The sequence below is a fragment of the Malaclemys terrapin genome, chromosome 14, assembly GCF_027887155.1.
Source record: "Malaclemys terrapin pileata isolate rMalTer1 chromosome 14, rMalTer1.hap1, whole genome shotgun sequence".
Lineage (NCBI taxonomy): Eukaryota > Metazoa > Chordata > Testudines > Emydidae > Malaclemys > Malaclemys terrapin.
In genome coordinates this window covers 37,252,862-37,271,546 of record NC_071518.1, presented here as the reverse complement: position 1 = coordinate 37,271,546, position 18,685 = coordinate 37,252,862, and the positions used below count along the sequence as shown (strand labels likewise).

General features: G+C 53.6%; 1 protein-coding gene across 1 annotated transcript; it reads right to left on the bottom strand.

Annotated features, from left to right (window-relative positions):
* Positions 1 to 2,823: 2,823 nt before the first annotated feature.
* On the bottom strand, positions 2,824 to 15,114 carry ADGRG3 (adhesion G protein-coupled receptor G3). Its single transcript, XM_054048956.1, has 13 exons — positions 15,032 to 15,114; positions 13,895 to 13,924; positions 11,824 to 12,004; positions 11,168 to 11,309; positions 10,382 to 10,528; positions 9,673 to 9,795; positions 9,551 to 9,590; positions 8,420 to 8,520; positions 7,635 to 7,747; positions 6,599 to 6,879; positions 5,730 to 5,823; positions 4,127 to 4,416; positions 2,824 to 3,094 (listed from the first exon to the last, which is right to left on the bottom strand). Exons 1-13 carry the CDS (start codon positions 15,099 to 15,101, stop codon positions 2,982 to 2,984), a joined length of 1,725 nt encoding a protein of 574 aa, XP_053904931.1. The 5' UTR covers positions 15,102 to 15,114; the 3' UTR covers positions 2,824 to 2,981.
* Between the last annotated feature and the right edge of the window lie 3,571 nt (positions 15,115 to 18,685).

Sequence of the window (18,685 nt, the reverse complement as noted above, 5' to 3'; positions counted from 1 at the left end):
GTCCAGAGAGCACAAATTCTAAATAAACCTGCCACTTGCAAAGAGGGCGTCTGTCTGCTTCTTTAAACAGACTTCTCTGGAAGAACAGGCTGCTTGTTTGGAGGAGGGAAGCTGGTTTAATGCTCTAAAGTGCAAATGGTTCAACCACTTGAGTCTCTCGGCTGCTTATGTTCTCTTGTGCCTATAGCGGCTGGCACGGAGCAGACTTTCCTGGCATATCCCACAACATCCGAGCTCCCATGCACGAGCACTGTGCTGCATTTACAAAGCTTTGCCACTCTATGGAAACAAAAAAGAAGAACAGGAGTACTTGTGGCACCTTAGAGACTAACAAATTTATTAGAGCATAAGCTTTCGTGGACTACAGCCCACTTCTTCGGATGCATATAGCTATATGCATCCGAAGAAGTGGGCTGTAGTCCACGAAAGCTTATGCTCTAATAAATTTGTTAGTCTCTAAGGTGCCACAAGTACTCCTGTTCTTCTTTTTGCGGATACAGACTAACACGGCTGTTACTCTGAAACTTGTCATTATGGAAACAAAGGTGGTGACAGGTGCTGGAGCAGTCAACTAGGAAACAGGATATTAGGGGAGACTTGCAAAGGGCAGTGAGGTGCTCTAAGCCCATTACAGCCGATGAACTGGGTGCTTAACTCCCCTCTGTGCCTCTAACAATCCTTCCCCCTGCTCTTCCCTGAGAGCGTTGGTCTTAAAGTGGATGGTGAAGGGGGTATGCTGGTTAACCACTGACAGTCAGCTGCAAGTGTTGGTTCCCCAAGGCACTTGCTGAATGGAAACACTTACAGGAAGAATCATCTGGCTGTTGGTGTGGGAACCAAAACTTAGAACATGCTGACCTGTGTCTAAAGACCCCAGCTGGTCAGTGCTTTAACATCCGCTTCCACTCCCAACCACTCTGGTGACCGTCTGTTCTTGCACATAGCCAGCTAGATACTGGAGTCAACAGGTTATCCATCTGACTGCACTGCAGGCGATTTTCAGCGCAGTGGGGCGCATGGATATGTTACATACCCAAGAGACTTGGTCTCTTTTAAACCCCAGCAGTGACGCAGGCCGTAACCTTCACATCATTGGAGGTGTTGCTATACGAGCCAAATCTCTACCTGGAGCAAGCTTTATAGCAGGCTTAATGATTCACAGTGAACTCCAAAGTCTGGGTGAGTTTAGTGAGGGCTGCTGCCAGTTTGGGCACCGTGCACAAATCTGCTGAACTAGACACCTGCTGGTGCCTCTCTCAGGCTTCCTGGGGGTGTGGCTATTTGGAGCAATGTAACGACTCATTAAGGGAGAACAGACTTCTTGTAACTGGGTGCAGTGCCATAATTCTGCATGGGGACTGTAATTATTGCTCATTTGCATAGGCAAATTAGCACACGTGCAGAGCCTCCCCTACAGGAATTGTGAGCGCTGGCCTGTGTATGACTAAACGCAAGGTATAAAACCTCTTGCAGTACTTTATCTAGAATTACTCAGTAACAGTCCTCACTGCCCCAAGTACTTCAGGGAATGTTACTGCCATTTAGCGGATAGTCTGTACAGAAGTGGTGAATGGGTGATCTTGCGCAAAGAGCCTGTTTGTAAAAGCAGCCAGTGCAGTGAAATCTGTTCCTGCTTCAAACCACACCCTTTTTCCAGGAGCAGTGCAGATCTGGCAACTCCATACCCCAAGGAGAAAGATCTGCTGCCCCCAGACTTCTGCTGGTGCTCAGTGTCGCACCCTGGAGGTTCCCAGGAGGCGGGAGGGAATAATCACATTATGCATAATGTAGTAATTCACTTGTTTATTCAAAAGTCCTCAGCTGTACATGTGCAGTGCCCTGGATTAGAAATGTGGACAGGGGCTTTGCTGGAATGGGCTAGTGCCTAATGTAGTTCCCACTGATCAATGGAAGAGTTGCTTCCTCAACTCCAGGAGGATGAGAGAAATAAATCAGCCTATCAAGCCTCTGCAGCGCTGAGATGTGTGCATCGTTCTACCTCTGTGTTTGTTGGAATCTGCTAAATGGGAATTGTTCCCAGGAGCCAACTGATTCCCCATTAATACATAGCAAGAGAGATTCCTGCAAAAGGGGGGCTGGAATCCTCTTACCTGATAGTGCTGTAACTCGGTTAAACTTCCTCCATGACTCTAAGCTCAGCCGGACGGGGTGAAACTTGAAAGATTTTCTTGCTGGCTCGGTTCCTAGCCCCTGGTCCTCTTCTGCCTTAACTAAAGGGGCAAAATTGGGGCTGCTACAGAGCTTGAATCCATCAAGCTTATGCCCGGAAGTTTCTGTTCAGATCTCATTCCCCTCTCTCTCAAGAGGGAGCTTCTTAGAGGTAAAGTTCAAGGGGAGTAAGGTGCTTAAATACCTTGCAGATCTTGGCCTCAGTGACTAAGGGGCATTCCTAAGACCACAAGAAAGCTATGATGTTCTGCAGGGACATTAACTGAAGCGCTCTAGCTGCAGTACGGGAGATGCCAGTGCTCTAGGCTCTGTCCTCAAGTAATTGAGGCCCCTTAATCAGACAGAGAGGCTGGCCACAGCGAAGAGTTTCTCTTCTGGCAGATCAATTTCACAGTGGGGTAAACTGAGCTGTAGTGAAGTAGCTGTGGGCAAATAACTTAACTTCTCTGTGCCACAGTTCACCCAGCTGTAAAGTAGGTATTATTCTGATCCTCACACAGTGCATCAGGTTCAGAACAAGACACAGAATTCAGGCCACTTACTTCCAGTTCCCTGCTCTGACTGTTAGACAAAACTCCTCCTCTTTCTCCCCCTCCCCCCCCCCCCCCATGGGAAAGAGCACAGAAAGAGGCTCAGGTACTGCATGATTGTGCTTGCCAAGCAAGCCTGAGTGGAGCTCTCCACCTGGCTAGTCCCCTACCCACCCCTCTCCGCTCATTGAGGAAGCTACGTGGACTGGGCAAATTCCTCTGAACCAGCCCCCCCGCCTGGAAGAGAAGCTGGTGCTACCCCTAGCTGCGGGAAGCGGTGGTGACTTTCACATTCTTGCCGCTGCCGGAGGAGGATGTGGCTGTATCTTTCTTTGGATAGTAGAGAACCATGAACCAGATGAATATGAAGAAACCTGTGGGGGGAGAGAGGCCTCAGTCAGGGGTGGAAACGTTGGAATCTGGCCTGCTAGTGAACACTATGGCTAATGCCCAGGTACCTTTAGCAGAACAAGTTTGAACCTAGCCTCATTAGCTCTTAGTGCGCACAGGTGACAGCGGAGATTGGCTCATACCACGTTCCAGGGGGAATTTCACCTGTCTCCTGCTGCCTCAACAAGCCCAAGGACTTCTGAGGTGAGGTTGAAGGAAGCTCCTAAACTCACTTGCCCCAGCTGAGCCGCTGTTAATGTTCCGTCTCTCGCTAAAGGGGGAGAGTGCAGGTGGGGTGGTAGCCACTGGTGTGCCATCCCTCCCACCCCCTTCGAGCTACATCCCTCGCTCCTGGGGCAGGCAGCTCTCTAGCTCTAATGCTCCTCAGAACAGTGCGGTTAGGTGTGGCCCCCCAGAACTGCCAACCTCTTTAATAGGGAAGTGGGGCCTGCAGTGAGGTCCCAGCATGCACTGCTCTAGCTACAAGAGATCCAAATGGCTACAAGATGTAGCACTGTTCTTTGGGACCTACAGTTAGGGTGACCAGATGTCCTGATTTTATAGGGACAGTCCTGATTTTTGGGTCTTTTTCTTATATAGGATCCTATTACCCCCCACCCCCTGTCCTGATTTTTCACACTTGCTGTCTGGTCATCCTACCTATAGTGCTAGTGTAACCCCCACACCTCCTGGGTGTGGTGTTCTGTCCCATTTAGTGGCACTGAGACCACTCAAAGAGAGAGTTAACTGAGTTGGCTTTTAGCTCATGTGATAGGCTCATGCACTAAGCTCTAGAGGTCCCCGGTTTGATCCTGCCTGCCGACGCCCAGGGTCTGTTGGCGTTACACTAGGGGGGTCACATCTCTCTATTAAAGGGGAGGGCAGCTGGGATCTGGTCCACCCTGAGCCACAGCTGTGGCCCTCCAGCCTCGGGTGAGTTGCCCATGCAGCCGCTGGGCACCACTGGTATGCAGTGCCACCTGGCTCGGTGCTTTAGCTGGGAGCTGTGCCCTGACCTTGGAGAGAGTTCAGTACTGTGAAGAGGTAGGCTGCAGGCACGGACATGGTGCCGTAGGTGAAGAAGGCCAGCCCCCATGTGGCTCCCAGCAGGCAGGAGAGGCCGAGCACTGTGAAGCCCCTCTTCCAGGTCTCTATTTTCTCCTCCTTCCCCGCTGTGGTGCGCTGCAGGCTGAACAGCTTCCAGGCTACAACCACGAGGACCAGGGTGTTGAAGAGGAGGATCAGGCCGAAGTAGCTGCAGTTGGTGATGTAATGGACCACCACGTGAGTGGAGTTTATCCAGCACCTGCAAGGGACAACTCAGTGAGCCTGGACGGGGGGCAACTGGGGATGCTGTCAGGGCAGGGTGGGTGGCAGGCAATGGAATGGGGCAGCACACTAAGAAATTGCTCCTGTACAGATCGGCGCAGGTGGCTCTCCTAGCCTGGGGACCCCCCCTTCATAGAGTCCCTCCTAGAAGGCAGGGCCAGGTGGTTTCAGAAGGGGGGGCAAGGATGGTGCGGGTGGAAGGTTGACAGGGTGGCAGAGCAGATCTCCTGCGGTCGGGAATGCCGCGGTGCTAGCGCACCCCTGGTCTGTGATGGTGGGCAGTGACGTTCTTCCCACTCTGTCACCTCGGGAATTCCATCGAGCACGGCAGCAGGCAACGTGGCAATGGGTGTGTACTGGGATAGGGCAAGCAGCCCTTTTAAACAAAGGCTTCCTGGGGGGTGGAGCCCTAAGAGTGGCCAAGCTCTAGGAAAGACCTCCCCTCTCACCCCTAGGACAGGTGGTCCTGCCAGGAGCAAGCTGGAGCACGTATGCTGAAGGCCAGATCCTGCTTTCCTTGTTTTCCCCAATTACCCGCTGAGGTCTGTGGGAGCCTCGGCTGCCCACGGAAGGCACTACTGGGCCCTGGGTCTTCCCCTTTCACTTCTACAGCGGGGGGTGTCCCCATGTCACAGCTGGGGCGCAGTCTGGGCATAGAGCTATGCATGGGCAGTGCGTGTGTCCTCCTTGGGGGAGGCTGCGTGTGCCTGGACCATAGCCCCGCCCTGAGGCCCACCTCTGCTCAGCCGCCTCCTCCTGAAGCCCCACCCATGCTCCACCCTGGCCTCACTAAGCCCCTTCCTCAAAGTCCCTCTGCTCACTGGCTGTCCACTCACCACTTGCGCGTGCCTCTTCCCCCCCCTCCTGCGAGGCCCCCATGCAGGTGGAACTGGGACGGGAAGAGGCAGAGCCATGGGAGAAGAGGACGAGCGGGAGATGGAGCCCAGGCCAGGCTACAGCCGGGGCACCCACCCTTTCAGCGGCGGTGCGCTCCAAAGGCAGCGGGCTGTCTGTTTGGGGAGGCGTAGCTTCCCCTGGCCTCGTATCCCCGCCGCCTCTGGGGCTATGCCAGGGCAGCCCTGCAGCGGATGGGGTGGGCTTCTTAACACCGCTGCAGGGCTGAACCTTGGACAGCGGGCGGAAGCTTCCTGCGAAGCTGAGGAGCAAAGTAAAGATTGGTCCAGTTTCCTTTCTAAGACAGCCCAGGAGCAGAAGCGGGCCCGCTTTGCCCAAGCCAAGCCACTGAGCTAATCCACACCGCCGGTAGCTAGCCGAGAGGGTGCAACTTACAGGGTGACGGCGGGCTGGTTGGCCATATCCGTAATGGTGTATTTTCCATAGCTGTTTATGCTGCCAGTGATCGTGACCACGAGAGCAGGGAAGCCTGAAAAAGCAAAGGGAGGAGGCCGTGAATGCCCGAGGAAGGGGGAGATGGTGGGGGCTATTTTTTCTTTCTGTTTCTAAGGCCTGGTCTACACTGGGGGGGATCGATCTAAGCTACGCAACTTCAGCTCCGAGAATGGCATAGCGGAAGTCGACGTATCTCAGATCGACTTAGAATCACTTCCTTCGCATCCTCGGGGCGCGGGATCGACGGCCGCCGCTCCCCCATCGACTCCGCTTCCGCCTCTCACCCTGGTGGAGTTCCGGAGTCGATGGCAGAGCGAGCGGGGATCAATGTATCGCGTCTACACTAGACGCGATAAATCGATCCCCGATAGATCGATCACTACCTGCCGATCCGGCAGGTAGTGTAGACGTACCCTTTATGCTCTGACCTCTTGTCCATCTAAGCCCAGGTCCAGATGGGATCTGAGACAACAGGCAAATCTCAGCGGACACAAACTGTTTTAAGAAGCCATTTTGCGGAGATGTGATATCATGTGGAGACTTAGGTTGGGTGGGCTCTGGTCTCCTTCTCCTACACTCCCAGCACTGCTGCTGTGCCTTGTTAACCGCTGCTGGGGGACTGATCTCTGATAAAGGTCGGCATTTAAAATCCAGAGGATCTAACCTTCTTACTAAGGCAGGTCAGACTTTGATCCCAAACAGGTTGGCTGTGTCCCTTTAAGAGCTGGCCCTAAGCTCTCCATGGCTAGGGAGCCCACCGTTGAGCCTCACAATCCAGCCCCTAGCAACTTGGGGGAAATGCAGCCTACCCCAGCCGACGAGGCACAGCTTCACCATGTAGTGCCGCATGTAGATGTTGGTGACTTTGATGACCAACAGGTAGACTTGAAAAGCCTCGATGGCCATCCAGGTGAAACAGCAGAGCAGGCAGTAGTGGGTGAAGCCTCCGATGCCCTGGCATAGCCCCTGATGGCCCAGGCTGAAGATCCATTTGTTCAGCAGATAGGCCAGGTTCAGGAGGAGTAGGCTGCTCGTGAGGTTCACGTGGATCTTGACCGTGTCATTGGACTGGAATTTTTTGTAAATGAACCTGAGAGCGAAATGAGGCTCAGTGAAGTCAGCTCAGGAAAAGAGTGACACCCATCAAAGAGCATCGCTGCTCTCGGGGCACCAATTCCCCACTGCCTCCTAGGAAACCAAGGGGCGGATATTCTCATCCCTAAGTGGGGTGAGATAGGCCCATGAATGTGGGTTGTTGATTTAATCGCTCCCGCCATGTAGAGCGAGAGACACGTTAACTCCAGAACTTCCTAATGAAACACAGAGCAGAGAGAGACGTGGCACGACCCAGGGGAAAACAAAGGACCTGGCTGGGGGCTGGGAGAAGAGGATGAGAGGGGAGGAGACTGGAAGCTCTTTGGGTCAGGGACTCTTTTGATGTTGGTATTTGTGTGCATGGAGCCCAACACAACGGCCCCCTAGTCCCTGGTTGTGACCTCTGGGCCCTACTGCAATCCAAGTGACTGGCAGAGAAGGGGACAAATGAGCCACTCAGAGGCTGCCCCTCGCAAGGGGGTGACTGCGGCATGAGAGATGCTTCAGGAATCCAGGACCATGGACTGTTCTTGTTTCCCTTCCCCTTGACCCTGGGGGATTTGGGGCCAGTCTCAGCCCTGGTGAAAGCAGATGTTACAACCAGTGAAGTCGCTGGAACTGCACCAGTTTGAACTCGGGCTGAACTTGGCCCGTAGACTCTGCCTTCGCCCAGCTCCAGGCTCCAGCGGGAGGGTGGGAATGCCAGGAACCTCCAGAGAGGGCCTGAGGGAGAAGCTGGAGGTGTCCTACCTTAGAGCAAAGTACAGGCCGATGGTGAGGGCTGAGAAGAACACGGAAATCCCACAGCCAACGTTTGCGATAGTTAATAACATCTGGGCTGCGATGTTGTCTAGGGACGGAGTCTGTCAAACACACACACAGGCGCTGGGTTACCACAGGCGCGGGCTGGTGTGACAGCAGAGGACATGAGAACACAGGCAGCTTAACAACCTGCTGGAGCCGCTGGGAGCTTCTGGGTGGGGACTAAAGAGGGGGGCTGTTGCTGCAGGCCCAGCTTGCAAAGCCCCTGGGTGAGGAGAAGGGGAGTGGAAGTGCGAGAGAGCTCGTCAGGCTACCCGGCTAAGCGCAGCACAAAAGGAGAGCCGTGGTTCTGAGCAGACCAGCCACTCCTGCCATGCCCTGGAAAGATGGGAGAAGGAGGAGCGGGGATTAGCTAAGGTTGCCATGGACAGTAATGACTGGGCAGCACCTCAGGCTGGGAGAAGAGAATTTGAGTCTCTCTGCTTTGGTATTGCAGGCCAGATGCTTAGCTGGAGAACGTCCCCCTCTGCCATCCAGCCGCTGAAGGTGCTGGATTGGGTTTGTTGCTGATTAGAGACCAGGGGCTTGGAGAGGTGGAGCCCAGCTTTGTCCCTGGCGCTGGGCTGACTTTCTACAGGCCTCAGATGAGGTGTAAGCATACAGTTCATATATGGAACAGCTCCAGCGCAGATTGAACCCGGCCTCTGGGGCTCAGGATGGAGCAGGCAGCAGAAGCCAAACTAAAAGCAGTAGGTACAGGGTATACGTGATACCATTAAGAGGGTGAAGAAGGTCAGGTGATCACAGCAGCACATGGTCTCCCTGTCTCTGGGTATGGTGAGGCAGCCAGATGTGTTCCATCCTCCACGCTTGCCTGAAAAATTCACACGGAGAAGCTATGGCGTGGAAACCAAGCACATCCTCAATCCTCGCTGCACACTGATTGTCACAGCCACCAATGTGAAACGACAGCTGAATGGCCCTGTGAGTGCCCGGGAGATCTCAAAGCACAGCTTGAGGAGACAGTGTAAAGCCTCCGGTTTGGGAAGGGGATAGTGAAGCAACGGACATGAGGTGGGATGAAGGGCTCGTTTGCCATGGTTTGCAAAGACCATGGTATAGGCTCAGATGCGACACTGATGGGGGACATATACGTATATATGGTGTCTGTCTAGCCTATGAGAACAAAGGACATATACCATGTGACAGCCTCTGGCACAACCAGAGCCCGGACATTAAGTTATTAAATGTGAAATACATCTTCAGGCACAGATGAGGGGCTCCTCCCCTCATTAGATACCTATGCACGGGCTGGTATTTCTGTGGGGGTTCCTGTATTGCTCACCTGGCTACAGATAAATTCTGAGGTCTGCTTACCAGAGGCCTCTCTGGGGATTATTCTAACAATACATTGGCTCGAGCGGTTCCTGCCTGCCCTTGGGCCTGCCCCCAAGCCGTTGAACAGGACCAGACTCAGGACCGGGCACTTCGAATTTGTGAGCAATTGCAGTTAAAACACGTCAAGCAACCGCAGCCCAACCAATTCTGAGTGAGCGCCGGCGCCCACAGCATTCCCGGACACAAGGGTGCCCGTGTTGCCTTCCAGACAAGGCCTTGGCGCTGGAGGGCGCAGGCGTTCCACAGAGGTGAAGAGGCAGGCGGGCACTGCCCCATTGCTGCTAGCTCTCAGCACAGAGGGGTTGGCAGGTCAGCAGGGTCCCGCTGATCTAGTCCCACCCTGGTAGGCCCGAGGTGCAGTCCTTTCTGGATGCGTGACTTGTCTCTGCAAGGCTTTTCCTGTTCTCATCTCGAGCCTCTCCTGGGCTGTTCCAGGGTCTGCCTGCGCTCCCTGGGTGAAGCTGGTGTCTATTCTCAGTCCTGCCGAGGCCCTCCGCTTCACGTACCTTTCTTGGTGTCCCAGAAGACGCACTGAACGGGCACGTTCTGCAAAGACAGAGCGGGTTAGTGAGCAGGGTGGCCTGCCTCGGCGAGGCGGAGAGGAGAGGGGAGCGGAAGGCTGGCTTACCCGGGGCAGTCGTCCGTGGGAGAAGGTGAGTTCTACACAGTCGCTGAGTCCAGCGATTTGCCTGCCTCCCACGTTCACACTGACCGTGACGTTGTCTAGCATGGTGCCTGTCTGGTCCGGGTCCTACGGGACATTGGCATCGTTCCATGGCCACAGTTAGTCTGTAGGCTTGAGGACCCCAAGCTCCCAAGGGCAGTAGAACCCGTACCCACTTAGCGCAGTGCTCTGTCTCCCTCTAGTGGAGACTCAGCGGTTGATGAGCCCACTTGTCTAACAGGGCTGAATCCTTTAGCTCAGGTAGTCGAGGTTCATGCCTTTAGATCCAGCAGTCCTAGGCTTGTTTCCCTGCGGCTGCTGCTGCCCCACCGAGGGCTGCAGCATCACACTGCAGCTCTTGTGCTGCCATGGGTCCTATAAGACTCTGTATGGCCACAAAGGAGTTAATTCAGTCACCTGGCCTTTATGCCTCTCAGCATCAGCGGTGGAATCATGGATCAGTGCCTACTTCATAAGGACAATGTACCCTCATGATGCCAGGCATAATCTGATCCCCGCCATTTTCCCCTCCCTATTCAACACCGCCTGATCAGTGAGGTGCATGATGGGGGCGTTCGCTTTCCTCTGAAGAATCGGGGATAGTTCAGGGCCGGAGGCAGGATGGCTAAGAGATCAGCTGAACCTCTGCTCTGACTGTTACGGCAACGCTTACCTTAAACATGCTCACTTCTCCAACGTCAAGCACCAGCACTGCCACTTTGACGTAGTCTGTCTCATTGTGAAAGGACTGAAATAGTCCCCTGGGGAGTCTTATGTTGCTCACCTTTCCCTTCACACTTGTGTCTAGCTCCTTGGGGACCTACGCCGTGGAACAATAATAGTTGATTATTATTTGCTAACAAAATGCCTTGTTCTTCTACAGTACCTTCCATCTCAGGATCCACAAACACTAGTGAAGCCCCCGTGAGGTGGATATTATTCGGGGAAACCGAAGACAGAAACAGGAAGTAACTCAGAGCATCTCTGGCAGAGCTGGACCGAGAACCCAGGAGTTCTGACACTCAGTTCTCCACTCTAGCCACTAGAGAACATTGCAGCCTAGCTGTTGCCACACAGGCAGGGTGTAACCTCTGTGAGAAGAAGGAAGTTCTTTCAGACAAGAAGGACCCCAGTGCCCTACGTTTGCTCAACTAACTTGGCACACACCAGCCATGGCGGTGAATGTAAGAGCTACAGATAGCGAGATACAGCTGCCAGCATCCCCCACCTTCTCTAGTGGTGTTTTCAAGAGGATGTTTTCTTCACAGCTCTATTGCAGCTGGAAACATGGGCTCTGAAGAAGCACCTGGCTGCATCATGGCTTGCAGTGCACCAGCAGGGGTTAACTCAACATGGCGGCTCTGGGGTGTCTGACTGAGAGGCTAGAGGCCCAATGATTTATTTCACCCCTGCTCAGAAGGAGACAATGCTGCCATTTTGGAAGGAAGGTGTTTGCTACCTCATTCGGCGTGATCGTGAAGACGAGATCGTGGGTGATGGAGGTGCTCACGTTCTGGACCCGCGCCTTTGTCTTGTTTAAGTCTATGACACTCTCATTCACCTCTTCCCCGATGAGGTACTCCTCGAAGGCAGGCCAGAACCTGCAATGGGAGGAGGGACAGGCTGAGAACTGGTGGAGGGGGTGCAGCTGCCGGAGGCCCACAGCTGCTCTTGCGAGGCAGGAAATGGCCGCCATGGACTAAGTGTCCTATGCCCCAGGAAGCTGAAGCCAGGGAAGTGCTTCCTAGGCATGTTTAAGCTAATGGGGAGGAGGGAAGAGAGCCAGAAAAGAGCCCGGCTGGTGTGGACGATGGGAATAACCCTTCCCAGTGTGGGAGGTCACGAACTCTTCACCTCAGCACAAGGCAAACTCTGGGATTGACAGACTCCTCTGTCCTGGTGTGGGCTGGGGAAACTCTGGCATAGAGCCCCTCTGGCCAGAGGATGAGCCCTTTCCTGCTGGGCCAGGTTCCTTCCTCCTGGGCCAGGATGTGGGGGAATCCTGGGTTAGCTTCTGTGGCACTGGCCTGCCCCTCTCCCTTAGCCATGAGGGACCTTCTTCAACAGAGCCCTGCCTGGGTGACGCTCTCATTCCCCGTGTGCGCGCCCTCGTACCTGTGGATCTCGTCCATCACACATTTGCAGAAGGCGTTGGTCTCCTTCTCCAGTTTATCACACAATGGGGAGATGCTTGTGATTTTGTTGACTGACTCCGGTTGTATTGGTAAACCTCCATTGGTCAGGCCGATGTCACAGCAGCTGCGGCTAGAGTCCCCCCTGGGATCTTCCTGCAAAGCTGAGGGAGGCAAACACAGCAGTGTTCCCAGGTCTCCCCGCATCATGCTCACCCTCTGGCCGTCAGGGAGTGTGCGGGAAGCAATTTGGAAACCCAGGGTTACCGGGAACAAAGGAAAGTGAGCAACGAACAGTGTCCAGGGGGCTGTGACTGCCTGAAATGAATGGGCTAGAGAAGAACCAAGATGCCCCCCCAATGTTAATTCAGGGGCTCAGAGGGGCTGCAGCTGGGCACCTCACAGGGGAGCAGCGGGAGGCTGGTTAGTTGCGCCGGGGTGCGATCTGTGAGCCTTGGCAGTCCTTTACCTAGCTTTCATTGCATGGCCAGAGGAATCTGACAGTGGCTCAGAGCTTGTCCTGTGTTGGATTGTCCTGGGCAGCCAAGAGACCTGCCCAGATGCTCTGAGCTGGATTCACCCCAGCGCGAACACCTGCAATGCCTCTGATGTCAAAGGAGTGGCACCTACTTCCTTTTGGTCTCTCTCCCTCCCTCTGGGATCCGCCCGTCCATTTTCCTCTTTATTCCACCCCTTGGCACCCATGCCAGCTCTTGAGATCTGGCTCGCTTGGGAGCCTGCCAGTACAGCAGCAGCACAGCCCCTGGGCTGGCCAGGTGGAAGGAGAGACTCTTGAGAACAACACAAGACGCACTGTCTCTGCCCTCCCCTGGGATCTACTTTTGCTGCTGGGGGGAGCTCAGGTTTGGAAGCTGGTTTCCTCACCCCCCCTTTCTGTCTGCAGCAACAGCATCTCCTTGTACTTCAGGCAGACTTTCCTCACGCCTAGCCTGTGATCTGGGCGCTCTTCCTTTTTGCCTCGGTCCCATGGGACCAATCTAATTGCATTGCAACTTGGCAATGGAGAGAGAGAATCATCTCAGCACAAGACCTGATATAGAGCAGCTTTCGGGCTCTTGCAAATGAAGGCAGATCATGGGGCACACAATTCTAGCCGGAGATGGGTCCAAACCAAACATCCAGATCCAAACGACCCTGAATGTCAGCTCTTCACGGAGGCTGCACCAGGCCCATGTCACACCAGGGAGGTTTGGTGGCAGTGGCCTGGTTAATGATCAGATGGAATTCCTTGGACATAAATCCCTGAATGGGATGTGGTTCTGCCAATAAACCTGTGTGAGCAGCCTACAGCTAGGCACTTAAAGCATCTCCCAGGCTTTTAGGAACATCTGGGGTGAGCCCATGGAACAGGGCCCATCATGGGCGAAGGGGCCGTTCGGGTGGGATAAGGGTATAACCAGGAGTCATGGGTGAAAGTGAGACAATAGCAATGTGGGCTGAATATGAAGGAGAGCTTTCCTGGCAGTACTTAGTATGTGATAAAGTTTTATATCTTCCTAGCCCTGTACAGACATTGGATAATTAATCCTACAGCACTCAGGAGAGGAAGGTGGGTCACTAGTCTCGTCACCATTGGCAGACGGGGAAACGAAGATGAAGTGACTTGCCTATGTCACACAGCAGATCATCAGTAGCACAGCCCGGATTGACTGAGGGCCTCCTAAGGGGGCTCCTTCCTCAGCCCACTCTACGAGGCTGTGGCCCTGTCTCCCACAGGATGCAGTGAGTCTGCATGAACAGGGGTAGCTGTGGTTACCCTCCCTCATCAGCCCAGCCCTGGCAGTGCCTAGTGGCAGCGCAGAGACAGGAGGTGGTTGGCTCGTTGGATCATGGGAGCTGAGGGTGCAGGGTTGGGGAGGAGGTCTGGGTTGGGTGGCTGTGTAAGGCACTCTCGCCTCGGCGGAGGAAGGAAAATGGAAAGCAGAGGCATAAGGAGATCCCCTGGGATTCATCCTTAGCAAGCCTCACAGGGATCTGCACCTGCAGCCCAGCCCCAGAGCACGAGGCCCGGTTCAGCAGAGGAGGGGACTCACCCTTGCAGCTCTCTTTTCCTCTGATGCAGTCTGAAACAAAAGGCAAATGGACAAAACCACAGGGTCAGTGAGTGGCATCAGAGGAGGGAAAAGATCATCACCACAATCCATGTGACCCAGCGGAAGAGCCACTGCATCACTCAGCGCTTCCTCGCTCCCACGACACTGGAGCCAGCTTCAATCTATCTTGTCCTCTCTCTTCTCCTCCTCCTCCTCGCCTTCATTGCTTTCCCCACCTCCCTCCCTCCCTCGACCGGTTCCCTCCCGCTGGCACTAGTTGGGCTGGGAATCCGGGCGCCAAGGGTTAACAGATTTTCATCTTCATGTCAGTTGCTTGTATGTGGCGCGAGAGTTTGCTCGATCCTTCCCCACTTGGAGTCCCTGAAAAGACGCCCAGTGAGTGCAGTGGGTGCTGGCTCGACCCACAGTGAATGCTCAGATTATCTTTGGAACATATTTGCATAGATACTTCTGGCAGGATTCCCCAGCTCTGGCTAATGTGTGGTGTTCCAGGGACATCTGCCAGCCCAGCAGAGGTGTTCGAGACCCCTCCCTCCCCCATCATTTGGCCGTAAAGCAGGTCTGGCCTCCTGGGATGTAGCCAGTATACTCAGCATACAGCAGGCTGTGGCAGGCGACCCCTTTCCATTGGATTGGGCGAATGCTCATGATGTTGGTTCCCAACCTGCCCTACCCAGGACAATGCAGAAAGCACAAAAATCACCCCACCAGCTGCTCCCCGGCAGACACCAGGGGACTGGTGCTAGAGTCAGACAACAAGCCAAACTTGGTCACGTGATCAGAGGGCAGGCCCCCGACGGGCTGCAATGCAACATATGCCCAAGTCAATCGAGCCCAAAGAGAGCAAAAGGCTTAGGGGAAATCATCTCTCTTGCCATTCCTAGCCCTCAGCTGATCACTTTGGCCTTTCAAATGGAAGTGTCTGTCCCACTGGTTAAACCATCACTGCAGTCCAGTGGTTAAACAGTTCGTTAAGAGGGGGGGCACTTTTCCCTTTTCTTTCTCAACACCCCAGATCCACTAGGCCAAAGCACAGGAAAGCACCCAAGGCATCTGCAGGCGACACACACACACAGTGGGTGGCTTTCCCCCACCAGCACCTTCTCTTCTACTCACCCAGCAGTGGCAGGAGGCTCAGGGTTGTCACCATGAAGGAGCATTTCATGCTGTGCAGCAGATACATCATTCTCCTCTCTTGTAAGTTTCTCTTTCTATCCACACCCTTCTCTGCCCCCTCCTGCTTCCTCTCTCTCTCTGGCTCTACCTCCAGCCCTGTGCTCCGAGGTTTAAATTAGGCAATGGAAGTGTCATTTCCTATCTGAAAATTTCACAATCCTTCCTGCACCTTTGCAGAGCAAACTCGCTGATACAAGGTTCCTGGCTGATGAGTGATAGACAGCTCGCCCCAAAACACAGAGCTGGCGTTCTCCTTTCCTGAATCCTGACCCATCTCGGGGTGGTTCTGAGGGTTCCTCTCCTGTCGTTGAGGGGCCACAATCCCATCTGAGCCCCTAAATCTCCTCTCTTCTAAGCGTCTGGCAATAAACGTGCCCTCTGCCTCAGGTCTAAGGTCGATGCTGCTCAGTGGGTCAGAAGGCTAGAAGTGCCTGGGGAAGATGTGCCCCTTGCATTCCAGCCCATCGAGCACCCTGATGCTGTCATGTCTATGATGCCCCTATGTCCCCTGGCCCAGGAAAGTGATAGGTTTGACGTTTCCTTGCCAGCGCTTGTGGCTTCTTGCAGGAAAGAGCATATGCGAGCCCTGAATGTAGGTACCTTTCCAACAGGCCTTCGCAATAGCAGTATTACCATCTCCAGTCTGTCAGAAATCAAGAGTCAGTTCCCCCAAATCATAAGGTTGGCTTAAAACTCATGAGAATTGAAGAAAAATAATAAATGCAGGGTTCCTTTTCTATGTGTTTTGGTATCCCAGTCTTCATGGGGGAACGTTGACAAGCTCTTCCCCGCAACCCCAAGCACGAGAAAGGAACTTTTACAAAAATAAAAATTGAAAGCTGAGAGTCTCACCTCATCACATGACCCCAGGAGCTGGGGCTTTAAGAAAAATCTCAAATAGCTTGAGACTTGCCATAACACCATGAGAATTGACAACACTGCATGTGCTGTCAGTCCCAAGTTCCCAGCTCCTCCACACCACAGTGCAATGATGTCAGGTCCAGAACCCCTTGTCAGCTGAGTGAAGCCACTGGCCTAGCTGACCGCTCATGGGCCACTGGACGTGGATTCCGAATTAAAAGCAGGGGAAGCGCTCAGTGGGTTTCCATTCCTTGAGCAGCATGGGCAAATGAACTCTGGGGACTGGAGTCTGTTCTCCCTTTCCCATCCCTGGAGCATCAGGGAGGGGTTAGGAATAAACATGAGGCCAGATTTTAGAGAGGAAATATGGTTCAGTGCTTAGGCTGCTAACAAGATTCAAGGGACCTAGCATAACGGGGCCTACAAGCCTCTGTGCAAGCCAGGAAGGGGTTAATAGGCTACACTGAAGGACCAATTAGCCCAAAGGCAGACACCTGGAGCTGGAAACAGGCTTTCAGGGAGAGGCTTAAAAAGAAGAGCCCTTCTCAGTTGCAAGGGGACAGGCAAAGAGAGCAGGGGTGTAGAGGGCTCCCTGTGAAAGATCAAGATGGTAAGTCCAGGGGTGGGTCCCTAGCAGATCTCCCTGGAGGAAAGGGAAGAGTTTATGGGGATGTTGCTCAAGATGTGTTTTGAACCAAGGGCCTGGAAGGGTGGATCTGTAGGTGACTGAGCTGGGAGCCTAAGTCACAGCACCCCAGAAAACTGTTGGAGAATGGAGGGAGCAGTAGATAAGGAAACTGAGGTTGCTGTCCTGCACAGTGCTGGAAGGGGGTGGCCTGGTAAGGGGGTGCAGCTCTCTACAGGAGCGGGGGGGGGGCATATTGATCAATCAGAGATTCCACACACACTGACATGTGAATAATTTGACCCACCGCCATGAACGAGACAACCCCTTTTAGGCTAAAAGAATTTTTCCCAACTACTTTGAAACTTGCTGCGTTGTCACTTCTGCGTGTTGCTTGGAGGCATACGTTTCCCGCCGGGGAAAGCCCCTCCATATGTATTTGACAGTCAAGGCCTTCATAACAACATTGTCAGCAGTCGTAGTTCTGCCTCACTGCTCAAGGATGCTAGAGCAACAGAGCTCTAGCTAGTACCCAGAGCCAGGTTGGCATAGACCGTGCTTCCTGTTTGCTCTTAATGAAATTGAAGGGGTGTGTGTGTGTGTGTGTGTACATGCACCCTTTGCACTGCAGCTCTCCCCACACTGAGGGTTGGGAACTCTTTTCCCCTCAGTGCTGTTGGTTGTTAGTGGCAGGTTCTGAACGTGCAGTGCAGACACCCACGCAAATGTGCGTCTTCCTCCTTTTGTATCGCGGCTCTCCAGGGTTCTGTATTGCGTAATTCACCATAGGGCTGAACGCCTGCCAATGTGAATCAGATGTAGGAGCTGCTCCTCTTACCATTCTTCTGCACGTGCCATGACCCCATGAGTGCACGTGTACAAATGCCCCCTTGTGTGAGTAAGCGCAACGGTTTTTGGCACCCAGAACCCTAAACGAACATGGCAATGGAAAAAAATGACACCTGCACAACAGCTCTGCTCCCTGGGTGTCGTCTCAGCGATGGTGCCTCCCTGTACCGGAGAAGCTCCGGTGAGCCCTGGTAGAGCCCGGGCAGCTATGGGACAATGTGCTGGAACCTAGTGGCGCTCATTCCACGCCAGCCGAGGCAACACAATCCTGCGTGAAATAAGTGAGTAAAGGCAGCTGGGCGTGCAACCTTCAGCGTAGTGTGTCAGCTCTGTGGGGCAGGATCTCCTGTTTGGTGTTGTACAGCATCGAGTGCTGTACAGCCTGGTCCGGGCCCATAACGAGGGCTCCTAGGCACTCCAGTGATACCAATCTAGACTAATAATTGGCTTGTGTGATCCATGCCCTTTCACCGAGTTCAGTTTTTCCACATTTAATCACAGGGCTGTAATTCAGCCTCCGAAGCCAGTTGTGTGTGAAGCTAATAAATTAATTAACAATCACTTGGTACTGGATCTGGCATGAGATCCGGTGGGAATCCTACTCGGGCATGAGCTGAGGTGGTAACTGGGAGACTGGCACAAGAAGGAAATGATTGTAACAGCGAAGGACCACTCCTCCCCCCCCATGTTTCTGGGCTAGTGTTCGCAATGGAGCCTTTGCTAAATGCTCACCAGAAATAATATTAAGAAAACACGACAGTTTCAGGGTTCAGCACCCAGATGCTGGGAAATGGCAGTGGCAGACCTGCAGGGACCACCTTAAGTCTGCCCCTGTGCGTATGTGCATAAGGACACGATCACTCTCAATTTCTCACACACTAACACAATAATTTTACCTCGCACTTTTCATCCGTGGATCACAAAGGAGGTCAGCATCTTTGTCCCCATGTTACAGCTGGGGAAACTGAGGCACAGGGGTGACTCAAATCTAGCTCCTCTGAGTCCCAGCACACTAGACGCTCGGCCACACTACCCCTCTGTAATTTAATGTTTCATTTCTTATGGGATGGCAGCCTTCTGCATGTCCCCAATAGTCCCTGGCTATTAACACACACATGCACGTGTGTCTTTTGTCTGCACAGAGGCCTGTGCGTGGGAATGTGCACAATAAGGCTCTCCAGGGGGAGGCAGATGGAAAATCATGTAAAAACTTTTTTGGACGTGACTTTTTGCTGCCGTTTGTGATGCCGCAGACTGGG